The following is a 20995-nucleotide window of genomic DNA, read 5'->3' on the forward strand; positions in this document are numbered from 1 at the left end:
TCGGCTCTGTTTCCACATTGCTTTCTCTCTGGAGGAAATTTTACTCCAGTGTAACTCCCCCTTCTTCAGTGGCATTGCTCCCACTTTACAAAGTCCTTCATCTGTCTTTCTGGTTTATGGCAGCAAAACATGACCAAACTCTTCATTTCCAGCTGCCTGTGTCCTTCAGTCCTTCTTGCTGGTTGCCGCTATGATGTGGTCCCATTTTTTTCAAGGTCTTTTCAACACCCTTGGCAAAGCTAGATGAAAAGATGGGACAGCATCTTCATATTGAGTCCTTGCTCTGGATGTGAAGCTCTGATCAATTTTTCCAGCTGTCTTGGAGTAGAATTACTCAGAGTTTCTTCAATACTCCATTCACTTAGATGTATGTGAACTTCTAAGAGATCCTGTCCCTCACTGGATTTATCCCTTGCACCCAAGTGCACGTTGCTGTACTGTTCTAAATTGCTGAACGGCAAGAACGCTACTCCGCACACAAACAGACCCGCATGTAAACCAGATGTGAAACCAGCTGGGGCTTTACTGATCCACATCAGCACAGCCAGTTCTACTTGTAGAAAGAAAATAAGCCCAGATGGGGACATCATTTATTTCCCCTTGGGGGCCAAAGGGCACTGTCCCCTTTAGTTCAGATGGTACCAATACCAGCCTCTGAGGCTCAGTAGCCTGGTGCTGCACAGTATCAAACCCAGAGCACACGTATAATGCTCTGCAGTCCTTTAACCAGTGCCTTCTGACATTTTGCTCTAGGTCCAGTTTCCAGGATATTATCTCCACACAGGGCAGTATTAATTGCTGTGGATGATGGTGGGGTTTGAGTTCTCAGCTTGACCTTTGGTTAGGGTCGGAGCTGAGGACCCACTGTCCCAATCCTCGCTAGGTTAAAATACTGATTCACTTGCGCTCTTCCTTTTCCCTCCCCTTTCTGGTAGATGCATTTTAAAGCTTGTGGCAGGCAGAAAAACATTGTGTCAGTGCCATTGCGGTCTAGTGTAGTCACAGTACAGCCTTTGGAGGGGCACCATGAACTATGAAGCTGGAAGGGTCCTGAAATGACCTTTTACGTGGGCCACATGAGTCTAATGAAAGATGATGACATTTTTGCTCCTAATATCCAGAGTTCTGTGACTCAAGAACAAAGCAGACAAACAAGGGATCTCCCCAGGAGACTGTCATTTTTGGTTTAGACCACTCAGCCCCCAGTAGCTTTGTCCAAGCTCTGTTAATCAACGCTTTTCATTCACCCTCCTAAACATGAGTTGATTTCTTATTCAGCCTCCTCAACATCTTACACCTAGATCAGCTTCTGGGTGAATGAAGTGGGGATCTGTCAATTTCAGTTTTCAAGGTACTGGATGTCAACCCCACCCAAAAATGTGAAATCAGAAAGAGAACTGGTAATGGCGAGCAGGACTCCCAATCTCCTGTTTAGAGTTTGGTTTCTCTTTAAAGTTCTCAGATCTTACAGTCTATGAGTCCCAAGAAGGGAAAAAACACATTATTGCCAGTGGAGGTATGAGGTGTGTTCAACTGCTGGCTCAGAAAGAGAGTTTAGAGGTTAGCTGGATGAGTGGTGGTTGGTGTCTCATGTCACCAGAAGTTGGGATGGCATGGGGGAAGTGCAGGTTTATAGAGAAGGAAGCAGGATGGGATTCAGGGTATCTGCCATGCCCAAGTGATGTGGCTGGGAAGAGCTGTTGATACAACTCAGGGGCGAAGAGAAAGGGCATATGTTGCTCTAGGCTGGATAGATGCATGAAAAATTTACTGGCTAATAAATTCCCCACCCTTGTCACCTCCACCTAACCATGCACAAAACAAAAAATTAACAAAGCCTGCTGCCCCATATCACTAGGGGTAACTACCTTTTTTTCCTGCTGTAGATGCTGGCAACGCCTGAAGTGGTGTTACATCCTTCACAGGAACTGGGAAACCAATTTCAAGAGGTCCATCCCTGGAGATCTGTTCAGTGTCACGCTGACAGCGAGCCTGGATTACAGAAAACAGCAAAGGACTTCTAAGCCAAATGTCATGTTCTGAGATTATAAACTTTGTAGCTTCTTGACTGTGAATGTCACAGAAATCAAGACCTAGAAGAGGTTTTTACTTATGAGAAGAGCATCTCTGTACCTAGCATTTGGGGGTTTGGTAACTCGGAGGAACTTACAGCCTTCTGTTAAATGCATGTGGGTGTTAACAGGTCTTTGTGCTGTCAATATAGAGATCCCTTGTTGTTGCAGCACTCTCCAAACTAGCCAGCTGCAACAAGGTCTTTTACCATCACACACCAACATACTCTTCATGCCAGTCCCTCTGCTGCCTTCTCCTAGTCTCTCCTTTTCCAGGGCATGTGTTCTCTCTGTTCTCTCTCTTCTCTTTGCTTCTTCCTCTCCCTCCTTCTTCCTCAGCTGCCCCCTCTTCACTGGCTGCCCAACCCCTTACCAGAACCACCCACAGCTGCACCTTATCTACACTGGCCAGCCCACAGCTGTATATTATCAATGTTAATTAACCCAGCTTTGTTCTTCTACACACTGTTTTGCACAGGGGTCTGAGTCCTTAGCTATCTGTGCAAAGGGAATTTAAATTAACAACTTCCTTCCTAACAGTCCTCTTTGAAGAGAAACCTGAAACTTGCTGTAGCCTCGTCCCTGTTCAGTGTCTGGATGTTACTCTGAAGAACTCCTTGCACCAGGATGTTGCAGAAGGTAAGAGTTTGTCTGGATTCAAGGGTGATGAGACAAAAGCATGAAAGATGAATCCTGTGACATCTACTAAACACTAAGTCTCCACCTATGGCTCAAGAAGTTCCCAAAGCCTAGATTTCTGGAGACTAGAAGAGTATATTGGGGAAAGTATCTGTTGTTTGCCCTCTTCACCTCTAAAAGGTGGCAGTGCAAGGAGCTTTAGAGACATAGCAGGTAGGAAATTGAGAAGCAAGAGCAGAAAAAACTCTCATTTGGAGGTTTGGCAGCACTACCTATCACATAAGTGAGGAGCATGCAGAGCTAAACCTGGTAGATAGCACTTCAGGAAGGTATACATGGAAAAACACCTGCTGTATGGATGAAGATGTTGCCTTGGGATACTGAGTAACCTAAACATGGTGGACTAGGTACCTATGGATTTTGTGCCTCCAGTTACTCAAGAACTGAGAGGCATCCTAACAATCCTGATTTTGAACAAGAATCTCTAAATTGTTTTATGGTTTTGGGCTTGGGACAAGCTATTTTTCCTTCTTTTAATTCAATTTTCTGTGTTTGTACAGTGTTGTTCATATGACAGTAGTATCTAGGTCCTCCCTGCAAGACTCGGGTCTCTTCATGAGAGTCCCTGCTCTGGGGAGTTTCATTCCAAATAGATCAGAGAGTCACAGGACAAAGTGCTAAGTCACAAGTGCAGAGCAAGGTAGTGACAGCAGAAGGATCTAAATCAAGTTTCTCTTACGCTGCCTTGGACCCTGTTACACAACCTCAGTTACAAACGTAATGTAGCTACAGCTGCACCGCATCACAGCACGAGTCCATCCAGGTCACGTCACGTCTACAACGGTGGTCAAGCAGACACCAGGTAAAGATATAAGAAGAGTGCAGGCATGGAAAGTCACCTCCTCAGAATATTCTCCCTATCTCCGGAAATGTGCAGCTCAGAGATTTCCTGATTCAAAGGCAGTGCTTTTCTATTAACAGAGTTAATCATTCTATTATTCCTGAATAGATTTCTCTTCTATGAACACTGGAGAGTGTCACTCTCTTGAACCCATGAAAACTTTTGGCCTCCTCAAAGTGCTGAGATGAGTTTAACTACCTATATTTATATTCCTATTTTTTACTTTCAATTGCTACCCACAGTGCTCCACTCAATGCCCTTATTTCTTGCACTGAAACAAACATTGAACAATTGATCCTACTCTCTCTAGGTCACTCAAGGCTTAAAGTATTTACCTGCTGGGTGCTCTCTATCATTGCCAGAGCTTCAGCCATTAGTTTCTGGTTAACTCCACAAAGGTTTGCTACTTTTGTCTGGCACTTGTGATGGACATTCATGCCACACGCTGAAAGAGAGAACAAGGGCTGTCAGGACAACAAAGGATAGCCAGGCTGTAAAGGGTTTGACATCAGGTTGGGCAGGAACATGTGCTGCTGTTGGCCAAGGGCAGAGATCAGTCACCAGCTCAAAGCCTGGGCACTGTTTATTTCTCATGAGATGGCACTCGGGTCATTTTATGGTTCTCTACAGAGATGAAGTTTTTTTATATCTTCTTCTGGGCAAAAGGTTGTATTCCTACATCCATCAGCCTTTGCAGCTACAAGCTACCAAAACTTTACAGTCTGTTAGCTCAGATATAAACCGTAATCACAGAACAGGATCTCCCTGTTGGTATAGGACTATGAAGATAGTGATGTGTCATGGGTCTGTCTGATAGTGGAAACGGAGCATGTGAGTGATTTTGGAAGATGAGCAGCATCACTGAGATGTTCTTTGCCTCTTTGGGAAGTGACTTTTCAGCCTCGTAGACCACACACCTTTCTGTATACTGACACTTGTCATCCTCCTTAAGAATGAGGATGGTCCTCTTGACCACTCCTTCACCACCCCAGATGCCATCTCACACAGGTCTTGTAGAGAAGTGTGATAAATGAGATTTGGCTTTTGGGATTGCAACCCTTTAAAGACAACGGCCCACTCCCATGCTCAGCTTGTGTCATATACATCAGGGACTCACCATCACACTTCAGTCCTTGCCGTGCAAGGCCCCAGAGGAGGGTGCCACAGTGCTCACAGAAAGTCGGGCTCTTGTAGTTGTAGACTTTGAAGCGGTGAGGCATGTCGATCTTGAACCGTTCTTTATGGAACTGCAAAAAAAAAAAAAGCTGTGTTGGTCATTCACTCCTCCCCACCTCAGCTCCGCATGGAAAACAAAACTCTTACCACAGAAGATGGGATGTTTGCTGCCTTTTGATCCTTGGCTATGACCATCAAGAAGAAATTATGCATAACTATCATTCCGATGTACAAAGCCAAATTTTGAGACCTAATAACCGCAATTCAGCGGGAACTGGGATAACAGGTAAACTACATCCCTGGGCTGTATTTTTCTGACCAGAGAGCTGTTTGCATCTCATCTGTGCACCCAGAGTCCCTTAATGCTCAATGGAAAAACAGCGGTAGTTCTAAAAATTATTCATCCCATCCTGAAAGGGATGCCTACATTTGTTGCCATGAATCACTCCTTGGAAGAGCCTATTTTTCTTCTTTTAGTACATGGGGAGTCAAAGGTGATGACAAAATTGGATACATCTACCCTGGAGATATCAGAAGACAAAAGAGATGAATCTCATCTCTGAAGAAGAACAGGAGCCAGGGTGGGACCGGAAGCAAACAGGAGCTGTGGACACCATTAAGGAAAAAGGAATAGTCCTATCAAGAGTTTAAGTTCCACTTTTGCCTACCAAAAAAGAAGGTTTATAATAAACTGCTGTGAGAAAAAGAAAACAAATAACAGTGGAGATGCTAGATCTTCCACTGCTTGGAAATCTCAGATAATACAGAGTAGGACGTTAAAGCACTGCTCTGGAAACTGTGTGATGTCCTGCCTAGCATCAGATAGTGAAGAATTTCCTCCAGTAAATCTCTACCTTATGTCCATACATGCTTCATACATTAGAAAAATGTCAGTCCTGATTCAGCAACGGCTTATTCAGCAGCTGCATTTGAGTAAATCACAAGTAGGAGGTAATGAAACCGCTTGGAACACAAAAAACAAAGTGCACAGATCAGATCACACAGCCTTTAGTTCAGTAGCACCTTCTGCTTCATCAGAAGTTGTTCTACAGCGACGCAGAAGAGATCTGGATGACATTCAAGTTTTTTTAAAAGCAGCTGAATAATAATACATACCATTGTTTCTCTGCTATTGATTGCCGATCCTGTACACTTGGCTATTACTTTATCAATGCACTTCTTATGAATGGCAGCGTTACATTCTGAAAGAGCAAGTGTGTCATGGTGTTAACAAAAAAATCCACTTGGGAAAGTAAATAATGATAGTAACAAAATCAAAAAAGTTTCTTACGTCTGCATTGATAGCCTTGTTTATTCAGGCCCCTGAAATACAGAAATGGTTAATTCTGCATTGTCTGAAAGCCTTGACACAACAAAGGACAGCAACATTTATGAAAGAAACAGAATAAAACAGCTTTGCTTTTTTTTATCAGTGTTTATCGAGCGTCTCTAAATTAAATATCTTCATTCAATCTAATTGCAGAGTGGTCCTCTGTGGTTTTCACAGCCTTTCCAGCACATATTCATATTGTGAATTTCACAATAGCCAAATAGCAAACTGGGCTGATGAGAAACGCCTGTGCATTTGGCCAAAACAAAAAATATTTATAAGAAAGTAAAACATTAAGGGAATTTTCACAGCTGGAATCAAAACTGTGGCTCACATCCTTGAAATGATGCAATAACTCGGCACGTAAGACGTCAAGGGTCTCATCCTGCTGACTTACTGACAGCAGAAGCATAGATATTCACCTATCTATCTATAGAACCATAGAAACTTTTAGGTGGGGAAAGACCTTCAAGACCATCAAGTCCCACTGTAAACCTGACACTGCCAAGCCCACCACTCAGCTGTGTCCCTAAGCACCATGTTTACACAAGAAATGCTCCCTAGAGTTAAAAGGAGGAAAAAGCAGATCTGTTTTCATTTACCATACAAACTCATGACAGACAGAGCAGAAGGTGGGTTGTGGAAAGAACGTGGCCGTGAACTCATGACACTTGACATTATGGATTTTGGCCTGTTTGATGGCCCCCCTGCGCTGATGCAAGGAGAAGAAGCCTTCATTCTCACAGTCAGCCAGGTCCTTTGCATCTGGGGGAAAGGGAACAGAAGATGTATTAGGGTACTCTGTCCGGATCAGGCACCTTGAGAAAATGCAGCTTCCAAAATACTAAGTGACTGAAGCTAATGATTCACTCATTTGTATTCATATTTTTAAGAAATACCATTTCTGAAACCCACACAAGACTTGTTTGGACATTTTTTTATCTACCATTCCTACAAGGACAATAAACTTTAAACTTGGGACTCTGAGCTCCCTTGAATATTCATAATGCTCCCTTTGAAATGTAGACCAGAAATTTCCCAAGGAGAGATACTCTGCAGTTAAACATAAAATTCTGACTTTTTATAGCACTGAAGATCCATGCCCTAAAAAAGATGAAATTACATAAAAGTTACTAATTATCTATATATGCACACAAACACACACATGTGTGTGTATATATATGTAGGTATTTAACAGAGTCCTTTATGTGTGCATGTATGTGTGAGTAAGCACATATGTATGTTCCTAGGATGGTCTTATTTTTTCACGCCAACAATTGCTTTGCTGTTTGCTGTGTCCATGCCATTATTCACAGTTCACATTCAAACTTTTTGGAACAGCAAATAAACCAATTTTGACTACACATGTGCACTTACGTATGGGCCTGTGTCTACAAATCTAGATATGCACGTAATATCTCACTCTGTTTTCCTTTCCTCATGCATTACACAAGTTACATAGGTATTGTGTGGAAACTGGCCCCCTGTGTGATATGATGTTGATCTTGGTATTTGTAATAAAAACACAACTTGCATTTTCTATGCTTTGGCCTCTCTGATGTCTTATAACATACAAGGAGGCAACAATAGACTATTCTACAGTAAACATAGGAATGGATGGAGAAAATATAAGTATGGACATGTTATTAGCTGCTTTCAGTACTTTTATGCTTCTGTAAATGGAAGGTCCTTCTAGATACCTGCACCTTATAGCTTCATCCTGCATCTGAGGGTGCGAGAATTTCAGCATCAGACTGAAAAATAAGACTGAGCATTTGGAATGCAACCCAGTTTCTTCAACAAAGCAAAATGCATTTCACATAGCCATCAAACTCTGCAGGTGGGATTTAATTTCCAGTGGAGACACATAAGTGACAGTGTGTCCCCTGACCAGGGTGACTAAGTTGCTGCCACCTCCCTGGAGGTCTAGCTGGGGCAGACAATGGAGCCCAGGGAATGATTCAGCTGACCTTGCAGCAGAAACCTGCATTTGAATAGCTGGATCACTCTGTAGGCTATTTTCCTGTTTTGCTTAGATTGCTCTTGGTCTTAAAAGCCTAACTCACAAGTATACTTAGGTGCTGTCAACCACAAATTGTACCCCAGCCTTTACATCAGCACTACAACGCACACCACAGCACTTACATATGTACATACAAGTAGGATGGTTTCAGGGGGAGCTGGCTCCTTATATCTGTTGTCTTGACTCATGTAATGAGAAAATCTACCACTTTAGTGGTAAAATGGACAAAACTCTGCCTTGAGAATCACAAAGGAACAGTAAATCTTCACCCCCACCATATAATAAAAATTGCTTCTCTGGAGTGTTCCTTCCAAACCCTTATGATAGTTCCTATGAATAAATCAGTAACAGCACAGGTAACTGCTTGAAGTGAAGCCACCGTATCTGCCCCACATACCCAGAAATCACGTCTATCAACTAACAAACAAAATCACTTGCCACTGATTTCCAGGAAGTATCTTGCATTCATCAGCATTCGCCCTTGAGGTTTCAGTTCTAGCTGGTTGAGATAAGTGAAAAACAAGAAAAAAAGACCAATGCCATCATTAAACAGCCATTCAAAGAAACAAAGTTTGTTTCAGATGACTCAAGCTATCCCCTTTTCCCAGTGGGAACTGATGAACGCCAATGAATGTTAACTTTTGGGTTGCTCCTACCTGTGTGGGCAACAAGGCAGGGCAGGAGCAGCTACTGAAAGAGGAGGTTAGACCACCTCTTAGCAAACATTTGGAGTGGCATGGTAGCAGGAATAAATGTGACTAAACCACAGCAGCTGTAGGTAGGATTTTAGACACCAGCACTACCTATACAGAAAACATGTTCCCAGTGGATCCTGCAAAGGGGGAAGCAGGAGCACTTAAAAAAAAAAAAAAAAAGCCAACTTTAGACAAGTACTTAAAAGATGCTGAAATATTTTAGACACTTGGTCCTGGAAGTCTAACTGCCATTACAGTCAATGTGAGTGATGCTACCAGCTTACTCAGACATTTTTTGGGCCTTCCCACTGGACATGGCAATTCACAACTCACTGAACCTCTGTCCATAGGTGCCTTTGTAGATCTGGATCCACATACTTAGGCACAAGAGGACCTACATTTAAGGATTTCTTCAGCCTGAGAGCTACAACAGTGCCTTCCCATCCACCCCCAGCACAGCCTGAGCAAGGTTACCTCGCTGCCTTCCTGGTGAAAGTGTCCTGTGAGAAAAAAACACTATTCTCTCTCCTCACGCCCCTTGCAGGAGGTGCTATCCAGGACCACCCTCCCCAGGCTGTAACTTGTGTTGGGGGAGTGAGTGCAGAGGAGACCTCAGGAGCTGCTGCCAGCCTGGGACACAGCAGGACCAGGGTCTCCCAACTCCACTTGACCTCAGGGCTGTTACCTTTGCTGCTCGTCACCTACGACCCCCCTTCCTCCTCACCAGGCTTCTGCCTCTCATGGCTCTGAAGCCTGAGGATGGAGCCATGCTGAGCAGAGACTTCTGGTTCTCAATTCTAGCTCTAAGCACCTCCGTTCCTTCCAAGTTACATGTTAAATGTGCAAACCTCTACTAAATCTCACTCTTAGGTCTTGTGACCAAGGCATTTTTGACTTCTCTACTCTCTGTTTAACCCAAGCAGCTTAGCCTGAGAACTGGCAAGAGATATAAACCAGAAAAAATATCCAGGAAATCAGTTTCTCTCCAAATGTGTTTCCACCTGATGGTTATCCATGGCATGGCTACTGAATACTACATGTTAAAGACTATTATCAAGAACTTTCTTGCTTGGACTACCAGGGAACACAACCTTATACTTAGCATCCTTATGAAGACCGTTACTTCAAATTTACTCCACTACAACTCCAGAGATTTTAAAGGAGTTCCTCCAACTTAACTCCGATGTCAGGCAGCTGTAAATCAGTTACTTGACATTAGATTAAATTTTTAAAGCTGTTTCCCTAGAGCACATAAAATAATTCACATTTATCCACTCATTTGTCCCCAGCGCGTTTCCTAATCAAAGATGAGTGTGTGGGCATGGCTCACCTCAACCAGAACCCTTGCTAACAGAGGGCATATGTTTCAATTTAACAGCAGCAGATAATGTAAATGTGCCAATTTTTTTTTTTTTCCTGACATGTGTGGAAGTCTTTACTTTAAGTCATACCCAAGTAGACTCAAAACATTATTCCTTGGATGGCAGCCAGCTCCTACTGCCCTGCTAGTTACCATCACAGCCTGACATGGACACAAGCCATTCTCCCACCCCACAGCAGCTCCCCACCGTACCCGACAAGAGGAGATAATGATGCTCACCCACATCTCCGTCTTCCCGTTGCTCTTTTTGCACCTCTCCGCCAGCACCTTGAGTTCCACTGTGGTCTCTGAAACCATTTCAGCACTCTTGTCCTTGACAATGATGTGCATGACCCTGCCGTTGTTGATATGGGCATCAAAAGTGCTGTTCCAGGGTGGGTACATGGTGGGCTTCTTCTGCACGTACACTTGGCCATTTTCTGTCAACAAGAAGGGGTCTGGATTGAGGGGACTTGCTTCTCATCTGCACTAAGGTCACCACTCTACAGTCCCCGAGACAGATCTGTGTTATTTACTCACTTTAAGGTCTCTCTCTTGGACCATGTTAGAGTGTCATAGGAGGTTACTATGTGAAGTGAAACCTAGGATAGGATTTGCCTCACTTCACTTTAGGGGTCTGCGGTGTGTATGTCCATATCTGAGCTGTCTGAACATTGGCTCCATTCAGAGTCAGTGAAAAGAGTATCATCAGTATAAATCAATGGAGTTAGGGTGCGTTCATTTGACCAAATACAGACATCTACCTTAGAAAAGATAATTTCCATCTTTGACTCCATTAACTCTATGGGGTAGACCTTGAATGTGGACTCTGACACCACTTCTGATCAGCACTGATACGCACTTCTAATCAGGTGAATTTCATCACAGATACCCAGCTACGTGTCATCATCTTTCCCATGCCAAATGAGGACAGGTTTGCTTTAGTGCCCCAAAGGCTGGGTGCACTTTGTGGTTAGGGTTCCGCTGGAGTGCATGTCCAGTCAGTTGCTACATCTCAGCTAGCTCAGGGATGTTAATACATGAACTATCTTGCAGACCTGCAACCACATCCACAGTGACAGAGCAACAGCAGAGCAAACCTTTCCTGCTCTTCTTCCTCATGCATTAATTCCTCTTCTTTCACAGCAGACACATCTCAAAATGGTGATGGGTGAAAAAAGGGCATGTCTGAGGCTTAGTGTTAGCTTGCAGAGAGTTTTCTGTAGTTAGTTCTCTCTGAAAAAAAGTCTCAGCCAATTTTATTTATTTCATACAGCCCGCGTTATTTCATAGAGCCCTGTAAAAGGCTTAGACTCTCACTCAAGGTAAATTCTATTTCACAGTTACCCTCTGCAAATTTTCAACCCATCAAACACCAAAGCTGGAGGAATAAGAGAATGAAGAGCAGTAATGTGAGCAGCAGACCTGCAGCTCCTGTCTCCCAAAGACTCTGCTCCTACTTCTAATGATCCCAGCCTTTCCCTCATCCCACCCAGCTGGAAAAGCACATGCACTTGATAGCCTGGAACACGACACGTGTTGGAGAAAATCTTGGGATGGAAGGACTAATTCAGGTTTTTTCCCTCAGCTGAGTTTTGATTTACATAGGCAGGAACTCCAGGATTTCTGAGGCTTGTACCACACTTTCAGGATGGATTAAAACTGGTAAAGCAGCTCCAAAGATTTTGGAGGCAGGAGAGAAGGAGAAAAAAAAAAAAGTGATTCCTGATTGTGTAATATCCACCTCAGGAAATGAGAGGATGTTTACTGGGGAAAGAACAAATATCAGGGCTGTGAGATTATAAGAAAAATCTTCCTCCACCAGCCTGTACGCTGAAGAAATGACTGCCAGAGCCACTATATAAACTATACTCACTGAACAGATTTAGGTTGAGAAAGTAGTTTCCTAAGGAGTGGCATGCAGGATCCTGCAATCAGTACTGACCTGCTGAAATTTCACTCCGTGACCCAACCGCTGGGTCTCGCAAAGAAGTTTTGCATTTGGTTCAATCACATAAACTTGATTTAAGCCGTGGGATGCTCTTGCTGTCAGCACTGTTCTGCATGGCAAAACTGAGCGGACATCACCCCTGCAGCATAAAACCACTTCTCAACCTTGTCCTGCCTGGCATGACAAGTGGTTCTGCAGGTAGATTTTAGGTTCAGATTCAGTTTCCTCAAAGTTTAGATAGAGCATCTCAACCTAAGACGCACCCATCTCTATCAGTTAGGCGGGGCTGACATTTCACATATGCAGATTTAGGCAATCATATACGGAACCCATTGTCTGCAGGCTTCATTCATTCCCATCAAGCCTGCAAATACATATTCAATGTATTCTTTCAACAAAAGCAGTCAACTTCAGACATAAAAATGAAACATAAACCTCCCAACATCACTGAGAACAGAAACCCCAGTAAGGACCATTATTCCTTTGCTACACCAGTGAAACTCTACTTATGTGAAACACAGCACTTGCAAAACAAGTGCTTTTGTTTGCACTGCATTCCAAAACATGAGGCTTAAATAAACAAACCCTGGAATGTGAATGAACTGGCCAATATATGGGATCAGACAGTTACCCCTGGCGCATCCCCGCTGACGTCTGTGGAATTCTGCCAGGGATTAATCTAACCCTGGGTTCCTGAAAAATAAAATAGCATCTGTCTTTCTCCGGCAGCAGCTTCCACTGTAGCTGGGAGCACTTTTCCTGGAGGCTGGCTGAGTTCAAACATGGAGCAGGATATTTCACGAAGCAAATGTCACCAAGACAGGTGGTAAAATGGCACTGGGCCAGGTGGCTTGTGAAGGCAGAAGCTACTTTTAAAGGGCAGATTTTTTTATACCTCAGAGGCACCTATGGTTTCTGAAATGTTTTGTCATCAGTAATAAATTGCTACAACACTTCGAACTGTACAGTTCTGTGGGGTTGTTTAGTTTTTTAAAAGGTTGTATCATAAAATACCAGGGTCCCTTTTACAAAATAACCAAGTGGAAAAAGCAAAAAGGCTTCCCAGAATCTTTCCTGAGCTTCTAAAATTCTGAAATTTCCTGAGAAATCTGAAATTCAAGGGTGGTCTTGTGACTTCCTTGCATCCCCAGATGATGTGCATTACTCCCAGGCCCCTGGGGACCTCTGTCCCAATGGCTTATTCATCACAGCTGGTCGACAAGGGACAGACTCTGGCATGAACCCAAAGTCAGAGTCAAACTCTGTTTTTTTGGGCACCAAACACATTTGTCATCTACCACTGCTCTGTTTGCAAAAAAAACCCCACAACAACCAACCAAAATCCAAACAGAACAAAACCCCCTCACTCTTTGCTAATACTAAATATGGTATAGATCTGGTCCATAATAGGACATTGCAAAACTCGGAGCAGAGTCATCTACCAAACCAGTTCCAGCACAGGGCTTGCAGGGATTTGGGACTGGATATATCCTGGATTCAGCTCTGGGTTTAGGCATGTCCTGCCCTGCATTCTGCGCTCACCACTATACAGCAACTATTTGTCCTGAAGAAATCTGAATGGTCATGTGTCAGCACATGAGGCAGGGAGTCATCTCTTACCAGCAGTGCAGCTGATCCACTCCTACTCCTTGGACATGCCACTTTAGCCAAAATTTGCATATCAAGGTACCAATATATATATTTTTGTAATCCCATTATCATTGAGTAGCTAGTGCTTTGTGAAACCAGGGAGCTGGGGAGCAAACTATGATCAAAATAATCACAAAGCAGGGATGCAGCTATTTCAAATACATTCAGCTAATATTTGTCCCAAGACCTTTTTGTCTTCCCTATGCCTATTTGAGCATGATAGCTCCTTGCGATGGTCATGCTGAGAGCATTTCTGGCATTTAGAGTCAGGCTTATCTCACTGAGCATCAGATGTGTAGCTCTGACTGGACTGTCTAAACTGCCCTTGGAGTCAACGGAGACCACCGGGCTTTTCTCGGGTGTAATTCATCAGAACTATTATGGATGTCTTCCTCGAGGTGAATCCCACCGTGGAAATCCCTGTTTGTTCTCCTGGGATATAATGCAAGGGTAGATGACTTGCTCAGATATCAATATCCTTGCAGAAGACTGGATTCGTAGGGGAGATGGATCCCACCGTGGCCTCACCTTGACTGAGTCACCTTAAGGTAAAGTTAGCCATCAACACATTTAAACACCCTCCACTGGCAGTGGATTAACATCTCCCAAGGGTGGTTTCAACCCACCCTAAAAGGGGTGTCTGAGGTGAACCAGTCTCAGGAGGTTCCTGCTGTTTCCACCGACAGGACGAGGAGTTCCCCTGGCTGCTCCACCATGCCCGCAGCAATAGCTAGTCAAGTGCAATTACACCCCCGCAAACCAAAACCTTCTAACAGTAGGATGTCATTTCTCCTATATTCAGTCCTCAGTAATGGAGAAAAATTCTCCCAAACACACTTTTTTATTTCTTGTTGTAAAGGTATTATAATTATTACTGACTCCCAGGCGCACAAAAATTATATCCCTTTGTACTTCTGTGTTAGTCAGAAGCCAGAAAATGCTTTCAGCCCTGTGTAAGATAAATAAATATAGGTCTGTTCTGACCAAATTGATTTTATTCACTTTTGAACTGACAGAGACTTCAATTTGAGTTATGGCTTTCAGAGGCCACATTAAAGCCCAGCCCTGTGCAGAGCTGAAATGGGACATATTTTCAGCAAAAAGTGAGATCTTAGGGATGTCTTGTCATGTAGCATTTTCTTTCCTTTTGAATTTACCAGTCACTGCATCTTCCATAATAAAGTATCATTTAAGCCAAGCTAAAGTTCAACGTGATAAATGTTGACTCTTAAAAACCAAGCAAACAAACAAAAAACCCCCGTGAAATACAGACTTCTTTTAAAATTCTAAAATTTCTTTTTTCAAACTACTTTAACATCTTCCATTTAGAGTCATGAGGATTCTCAAGCTATAAAAAGTGATTTTTGAGTTAATTAATTTTTTAAGAATCACAGCAGTCAAGTTAGGAATTTATCAAAAATTTAAGATAACTAACAGCCAATATGAGGAATTCCCTAACACCGAAGTTCTTGATCTTCGTGATCGTTGAAAAGCAGAACTGGAGAACTTGTCATCCTCTCACTGGGACTATTTTCATGCACAGGACATATAAGAAACTGCTTCCCAATGAGCACTCATCAGCGTTGTTCTATCAGGAAAAGTGTGCAACAATCCATATACACAGACACAGAAAGCAGCTTAGCAGAAGGTTTCACTTTCAGACATTTCACATAGCACAGCAATTACGCAGAGTAATTAACTCTCTGCAAACACTGGGGCTGTTAGAGAGCTATGTTTTTTAAACGATGGAAGTTGCTGGACCTGTCAGTTCTTCAGAAAAATGTGATAAAGAAAGACAGCCCTCCCAGGATATTTCTAGGACACCCAGATTTCATCTGCCTGGAGTCCTGCTGACAAACCAGCAACTGCTTTTAGGAAAGTGAAACCGAATACAGCTCAGCTCATCTGCTCTGCCACATGCTGGGACCTGGAATTCAGCTGAGAATAACCTCAAATTGAAGGCACAGATTTGTTGGACATCATCTTCAAAGCAAATTGTCTTGCAGGTCATGCCAAACCCAAACTTGCACTGCACTGAGACACAAAAAAGCACTTTGCAAACCCTTGTAAAGATTTATCGGTGTGCTTGATACACACCAGGAATGACACAGTAAAGGCACACACACGTCTTAAAAAAGTTTACACATGTATTTAACAGCTCCCCACTTACCTGACTCCATGGCTTCTTTAACCATCACAGCACAGTACGGGTTAATCACCTCCCCCTGGGATGGCAGGTAAGGGCCACTGTCATAGTTGGATAAACCAATACGCAGAAAGGGAGACATGACAAGTCCTGCGTCAAACAAAAGACAGGCGATACTTGGGAAGAGTCTAAAAATTCCCTCGGTTTTAACCAGCCTCTTATCTCCGTCGGACAGGGGCACGCCGGCCGTTAGCTGTCCATCCGACTGGAGACTCTCCGGCTTCCTCCACTGCCTAGTGAGATGACAGACTGACCCAGTGCCACTTAACGTGCGTAAGGTAGCGTAACCCAGCTGTCCACTTAACTCGTCATGTAGCTGAGCTCACCGTGGGGCTGGAAAGACCCACAACAGCAGTTTTGGGTACTGGTGACGTGACACCAGCTGTCAGGAACAAGAATGACAATACGCAGCAGTCAAATCGGGACCTTCTCAGATAGGATAACCTCTGCCATAACTTATATTGAGTCACGTGTTCAAGATCCCAAATGCGATGAGAATAGAAAGGGTTTTGGGAACACAAGGTTGTTGGAAGCCCGCAAGCTGAACATGAAACTGTGAAATAACTGTGTACTATTTATATACAGCATGGAAATGATCTTGGGTGTTCCACTGCCTGGATGCTGACCCATATTCACCCGTGAAGCTATAAAGAGAAAATTCAGCTCGTATGAACCACCCTGTGTAGACAGCAAAGCAAGGAGAAAACAAAAGGGATCTCAGGATAATTTTAAGCAGCTGAAAACAGAAACATATAAAATCAAGATGCCAGAAAATAGAACAAAACCTTTAGGTTCGTCTTCTCTGTAGGCTTTCAGAGTTCCAGAGAAAAGGCTTAATGAAACCAGAAATTATTAACTGGTGCCCATCATTGTGCCATCTGGGCCCAAGGACTGGGATTTACCCCCCAACTTTTGTGTCAACTTCTAAGCTTGTCATTCCTGGCTCCCCTTCTAGTCAAAGGGGAGCAAGAGGCGCTCTGAACTCGGCTGCGGATGTCTATGTCTTGGACCACCCCAGTTAAAAGGCATGAGCTCTATCACCAGCTGTTACCTGCCTAATATATTGACAGCAATATATTGTTTAACTACAAAAGCAAAAAGTTGAATGATTTGTGGTGTGGGATGCAGCCCAAGCCCCTTCTCCTTTTTACACATAAAATGCTCTATCCCAAGGGCAGCTTCTCTAGCCTCACACAGAAGAAGATCCAGATTCTTTGCTGGGAATGGGGTTTTCTTACCTGTAAATGGTATTTTCCTGACAGACAAGTTCAGTCTCTGGCAAGAGGGGCTTCTCTTCTCATCACAGTTGTGGACAACATGGAAAGGGTTCTCTCAGCTGAAAGAATGAGGATAACTGCACCTCTGGCCGGGCTGATTTTAAAACTTGGACTCTCTGTTCAAGAAGACAGGAGGCAAGACCATCAGGGAGAGAGGAAAACTTGAGAAAAAAAGACACAGCCCTTTGCTTGAGCATCTTCTTCCTTACCCAGCAGTGTGGAGTGGTGAGTTTCCATCAGCCCCCTGTGCAAAAGTCTAGGGCGGCTGTAAAACTCAGGACAACTTTCTGTTAGCGCGTGGCCAGGTCACAGCAAGTTGTTGTTTTGCTTCTGTCCTGGATATGGTGAAATCTTCTCCTTCTTTCTGTTTTATGAAATTAAGAGAAACAGCTACAGTTAGCACTGGGACTGAAACAGCAAATGTTCTGGCCCGAATATTCACAAGTACTGAGCACTCACACTGCAACACTTTCTTGACACTTTGGCAAACAGATGGCCCATGCAGCCAACTGCAGCTATTCCCTGAGAGAGATTTCAGTAGGGGAGGCTTCCCAGGAGGTTTCCCTAAATTTGTGACCCTACATAAGGACACTCTATACAATGGACAGCATAAGAAGACTCTCCTTCCCATTTGAGCTCCTGGGTAGCCTAACTAACAGCTGGGATGAGTTGTCAGGAAAACAACAAAGAATCATAAACCCTCTTGGATACTGCACTCAGAAGAAAACCATTGAGTTTCTGGGGAAGACAGAATAGGATAGGAAGAGAGAAAAAAATCCTGTGACATGTCTACCGTGTATCCCTAGGAATGCACAGATCATTGGGCCACCAGCAGCATCAGACCTCCTCTGAAGACTGTCCAAGGACATCTGCAAGTGGCACTGCCCTCAGCTGGGAAAACTTCAGGGCATCTGCAGTTTCACAGAAGCTAGTAGGGAAAGCAAAGCACCACCTGGGGCTGGATGCAGATTAGGATGATCCTGTTCTCTTCTGAATGAGAGCAGCATCTCTCTGAAGGATGTTTCAGAAATACATTAGCCACAAGCCTGATGAACTTGCTGTGGAAAGCCACTTGCATTTAGATATTGAAGCATAGGTACCTCTGTAAGGAGGGGCATTTGTGGCACTGCACAACAGTACAGTGAATGGTTTATGTGTGGTCCATGGAAAAAAAAGGTTAAAATTTCTGGCTGGACTGACAGAAGCAGAGAAAGCTGATCAAATTAAGTAGGCAAAAAATCTCTTTAAGATGAAGAAATATATGTGTATGTATTTCCCCCACTGTTTGATCAACTATTTCAAAAAATAAGAAGCTTGCCTTATCGAAAGACTAAGGGTCTCTGGCAGCAGAAGGGAAATCCAAGTAGTTGCATGTTCTGTCTGCATAATGGAGCATCAGTGTGGAAAGCTAACAAGGGCCAAAGACTATGACCAACAGTCAAAACACCTGCATCATGCTTCTGTGTCAACGGAGATGTATTCTCTTCGCCTCTACCATGCTACACTAATAGTTCTGGTGACTGCTGGGCAAGAGAAAATTAAGTATCCTCTTCCAAATCCCCCATTCCCACACCTTTGGCTTTAAGAAGCTATTTTTCCATGGGTAGGAGCAGGAGGAAATTCAGGGAGGGCTGTAAGCACTCCCTTACCAGGACTTTCAAAACTTACCTTTAAAAACTCAGAGTGCTAGCCAGAATTACTAGTCAACATGTTGAACATCTAAGAACATGAGTGTTGCTAAAGGAAACCAAAGGTTTTTTAATGGCTCCTCAGCACTAAAATGTAGTAATACTATTGGCTCAAGTATGAAAGAAACAAAATTAGGGTTAAAACTTTGAGCCTGGCATTTATCATTTCAGTGAAACCAGTGTTGTTACAACACAGTCAAAACTGTGAAAGCGTCTTGTCCTGCTAAATACTCACATCACTGCTCCAAAAATCAGTGGCTGGGTGTGCTACAAGACAGCTCTTCAGGTCTGTGGATCTGTACCCTAAACAGTGACATTTAAAACTTTACTCCTAGCCTTAAATGCTGGACAACCCCTCCCTCCCCTCCAGTGCAATACTTCATTTTAGCTCTGTGCAATCAAGCACTTCACGGACATGTTTCCCAGAGGGGTTGTGGAATTGCCATCCTTGGAGATATTCAAAAGCCGTCCAGACATGGTCCTGGGCAACCAGCTCCAGGTGGCCCTGCTTGAGCAGGAGAGTTTGACAAGATGACTTCCAGAAGTCACTTCCAACCTCAACCAGCTGGTGATTCTGTGAAAACATGGATGGGACAGGTCTCACCTAACACTAGATGTCTATAGCATCTGCATCTCCATGTGAGGCAGTTACCTGGGCTCCTGAGAGAGGAACAGAGAGAAACTGGCCCTCTCAGATCATGAGCTGGACCCATTTTAGACCCCTCTGTTAGCATGTGATGAACCTGCTTCTCTCCTTGGAGATCCAAGGGGAGTGCCTGGAGATGATCTGTTCAACCGCAGCACCTCCACTGTAGTGATCTGGTTTTGATCAGATACCTCAAGCCATTAAATTTAAAAGAATTTCCTGCATTGTAGCAGATCTAAAAGACTTACGCTGGGACTTCATGTAAACCAGTCTACTGTGTGAGATGTTCCGCAGCCACCAGCAAACAGGCAAGAATTTTCTACTCAGCTGCAAAGCAACGTAGGTTTAGCACACCCGGTGCTAGCACTAGCAAATCAACAGCTGCCTGTACAAGCCTTGCAAGGGCTAGGTAAAAGCTAGCTAAAATCAGAGTTTACTGCTGTACCAGCCTCATGTGAGCACTCTGCCCTGGAGTGAATTTCTTCACCCTGTCCAATAAATCAAGGAAAATAACTGGTTTCCTGCTTCTCTCTCACTGTCTTTCCTGAAACCACCTTGGCTTTGGCCCAAACATCTGTTTTCCAGGTCATATCTCCAGCATTTGCTACTACAGGACTGCTACTTGGCTCTCATCCACAGCCGTAAACAATTAAGGAACAACACAACTCAGCTCCAGCATTGGCTCACTGTAATTGCAGCAGTTTAATTTAACACTAAGAGCAGCTGCAATGGATATGGACAATGTCTGCTTAATTTCCCAGCGGAAAGGATACTATAAGGTATCTGAAAACTAAGGATGAAATGCATCTTTCTCTAAAGGACCACCTGCAACTTCTCCTCCAATAAAACATGAAATACAGTGTCATTTGGGTTCACCAATACTGCACTCTGCTTCGCTGGCACAGGGGAGCTTTGCCCACTCCGGAGAATAATGCAACATATGGAAATCATTCCCAGATGTTATTAGGAAGCAATAAACTCCTCAATATCCTTAATCAATTGTCGTTAAGGAGAGGGGAAGAAATGAGCTCCTGCTCTTAGTCAGCAGAAGAACCGTGTTGAGGATAGCTGCCTTTAGTGGGATTTATGCTTTCGTGCTTTGCTGACTGAAAATGGATGCATGTATGATGCAGTAAAGATGGCAATTTACTGAATGAGGGCCAGCTGGGAGGGGAGAGGAAGTATTTCTAGAGTTGAGATGCTGCTTTCCTAATGTCATCGAACTCATTTTCTAGAGGTCAGAGGGAGTATTTCCAGCTCTTTCCCCTTTTTGACGCAAAACCGTGCATGCAAAATGAGTTCATAATCTGAGGATCAGCATCACTAAGAAGGAAAGGAAACAGGAGTTATAGCTGGAGAGTATGAACTTTCCTTCACTCCC

The 20995-nt window shown here is 43.6% G+C and overlaps 1 protein-coding gene across 4 annotated transcripts in view; it reads right to left on the reverse strand.

The window, feature by feature from the left end:
- PRKCQ (protein kinase C theta) overlaps positions 1 to 20995 on the reverse strand; it is a 65415-nt gene that overhangs the window by 30820 nt on the left and 13600 nt on the right. For 3 of the 4 annotated variants that reach the window (XM_080394059.1, XM_080394057.1, XM_080394058.1), the window contains exons 2-12: positions 17490 to 17644; positions 17242 to 17396; positions 15968 to 16093; positions 10437 to 10636; positions 8580 to 8640; positions 6721 to 6883; positions 6080 to 6111; positions 5905 to 5990; positions 4730 to 4859; positions 3948 to 4057; positions 1869 to 1992 (exon numbers count right to left, since the gene is read on the reverse strand). In XM_080394059.1, the coding sequence (XP_080250185.1) occupies positions 1869 to 1992; positions 3948 to 4057; positions 4730 to 4859; positions 5905 to 5990; positions 6080 to 6111; positions 6721 to 6883; positions 8580 to 8640; positions 10437 to 10636; positions 15968 to 16085 (1024 nt within the window). In that variant the 5' untranslated portion in view covers positions 16086 to 16093; positions 17242 to 17396; positions 17490 to 17644. The remainder of the gene's footprint in view (positions 1 to 1868; positions 1993 to 3947; positions 4058 to 4729; positions 4860 to 5904; positions 5991 to 6079; positions 6112 to 6720; positions 6884 to 8579; positions 8641 to 10436; positions 10637 to 15967; positions 16094 to 17241; positions 17397 to 17489; positions 17645 to 20995) is intronic. The other variant, XM_080394060.1, reaches the window with a different exon arrangement.

The sequence above is a fragment of the Falco punctatus genome (assembly GCF_963210335.1).
Source record: "Falco punctatus genome assembly, chromosome: 6".
Taxonomy (NCBI): Eukaryota; Metazoa; Chordata; class Aves; order Falconiformes; family Falconidae; genus Falco; species Falco punctatus.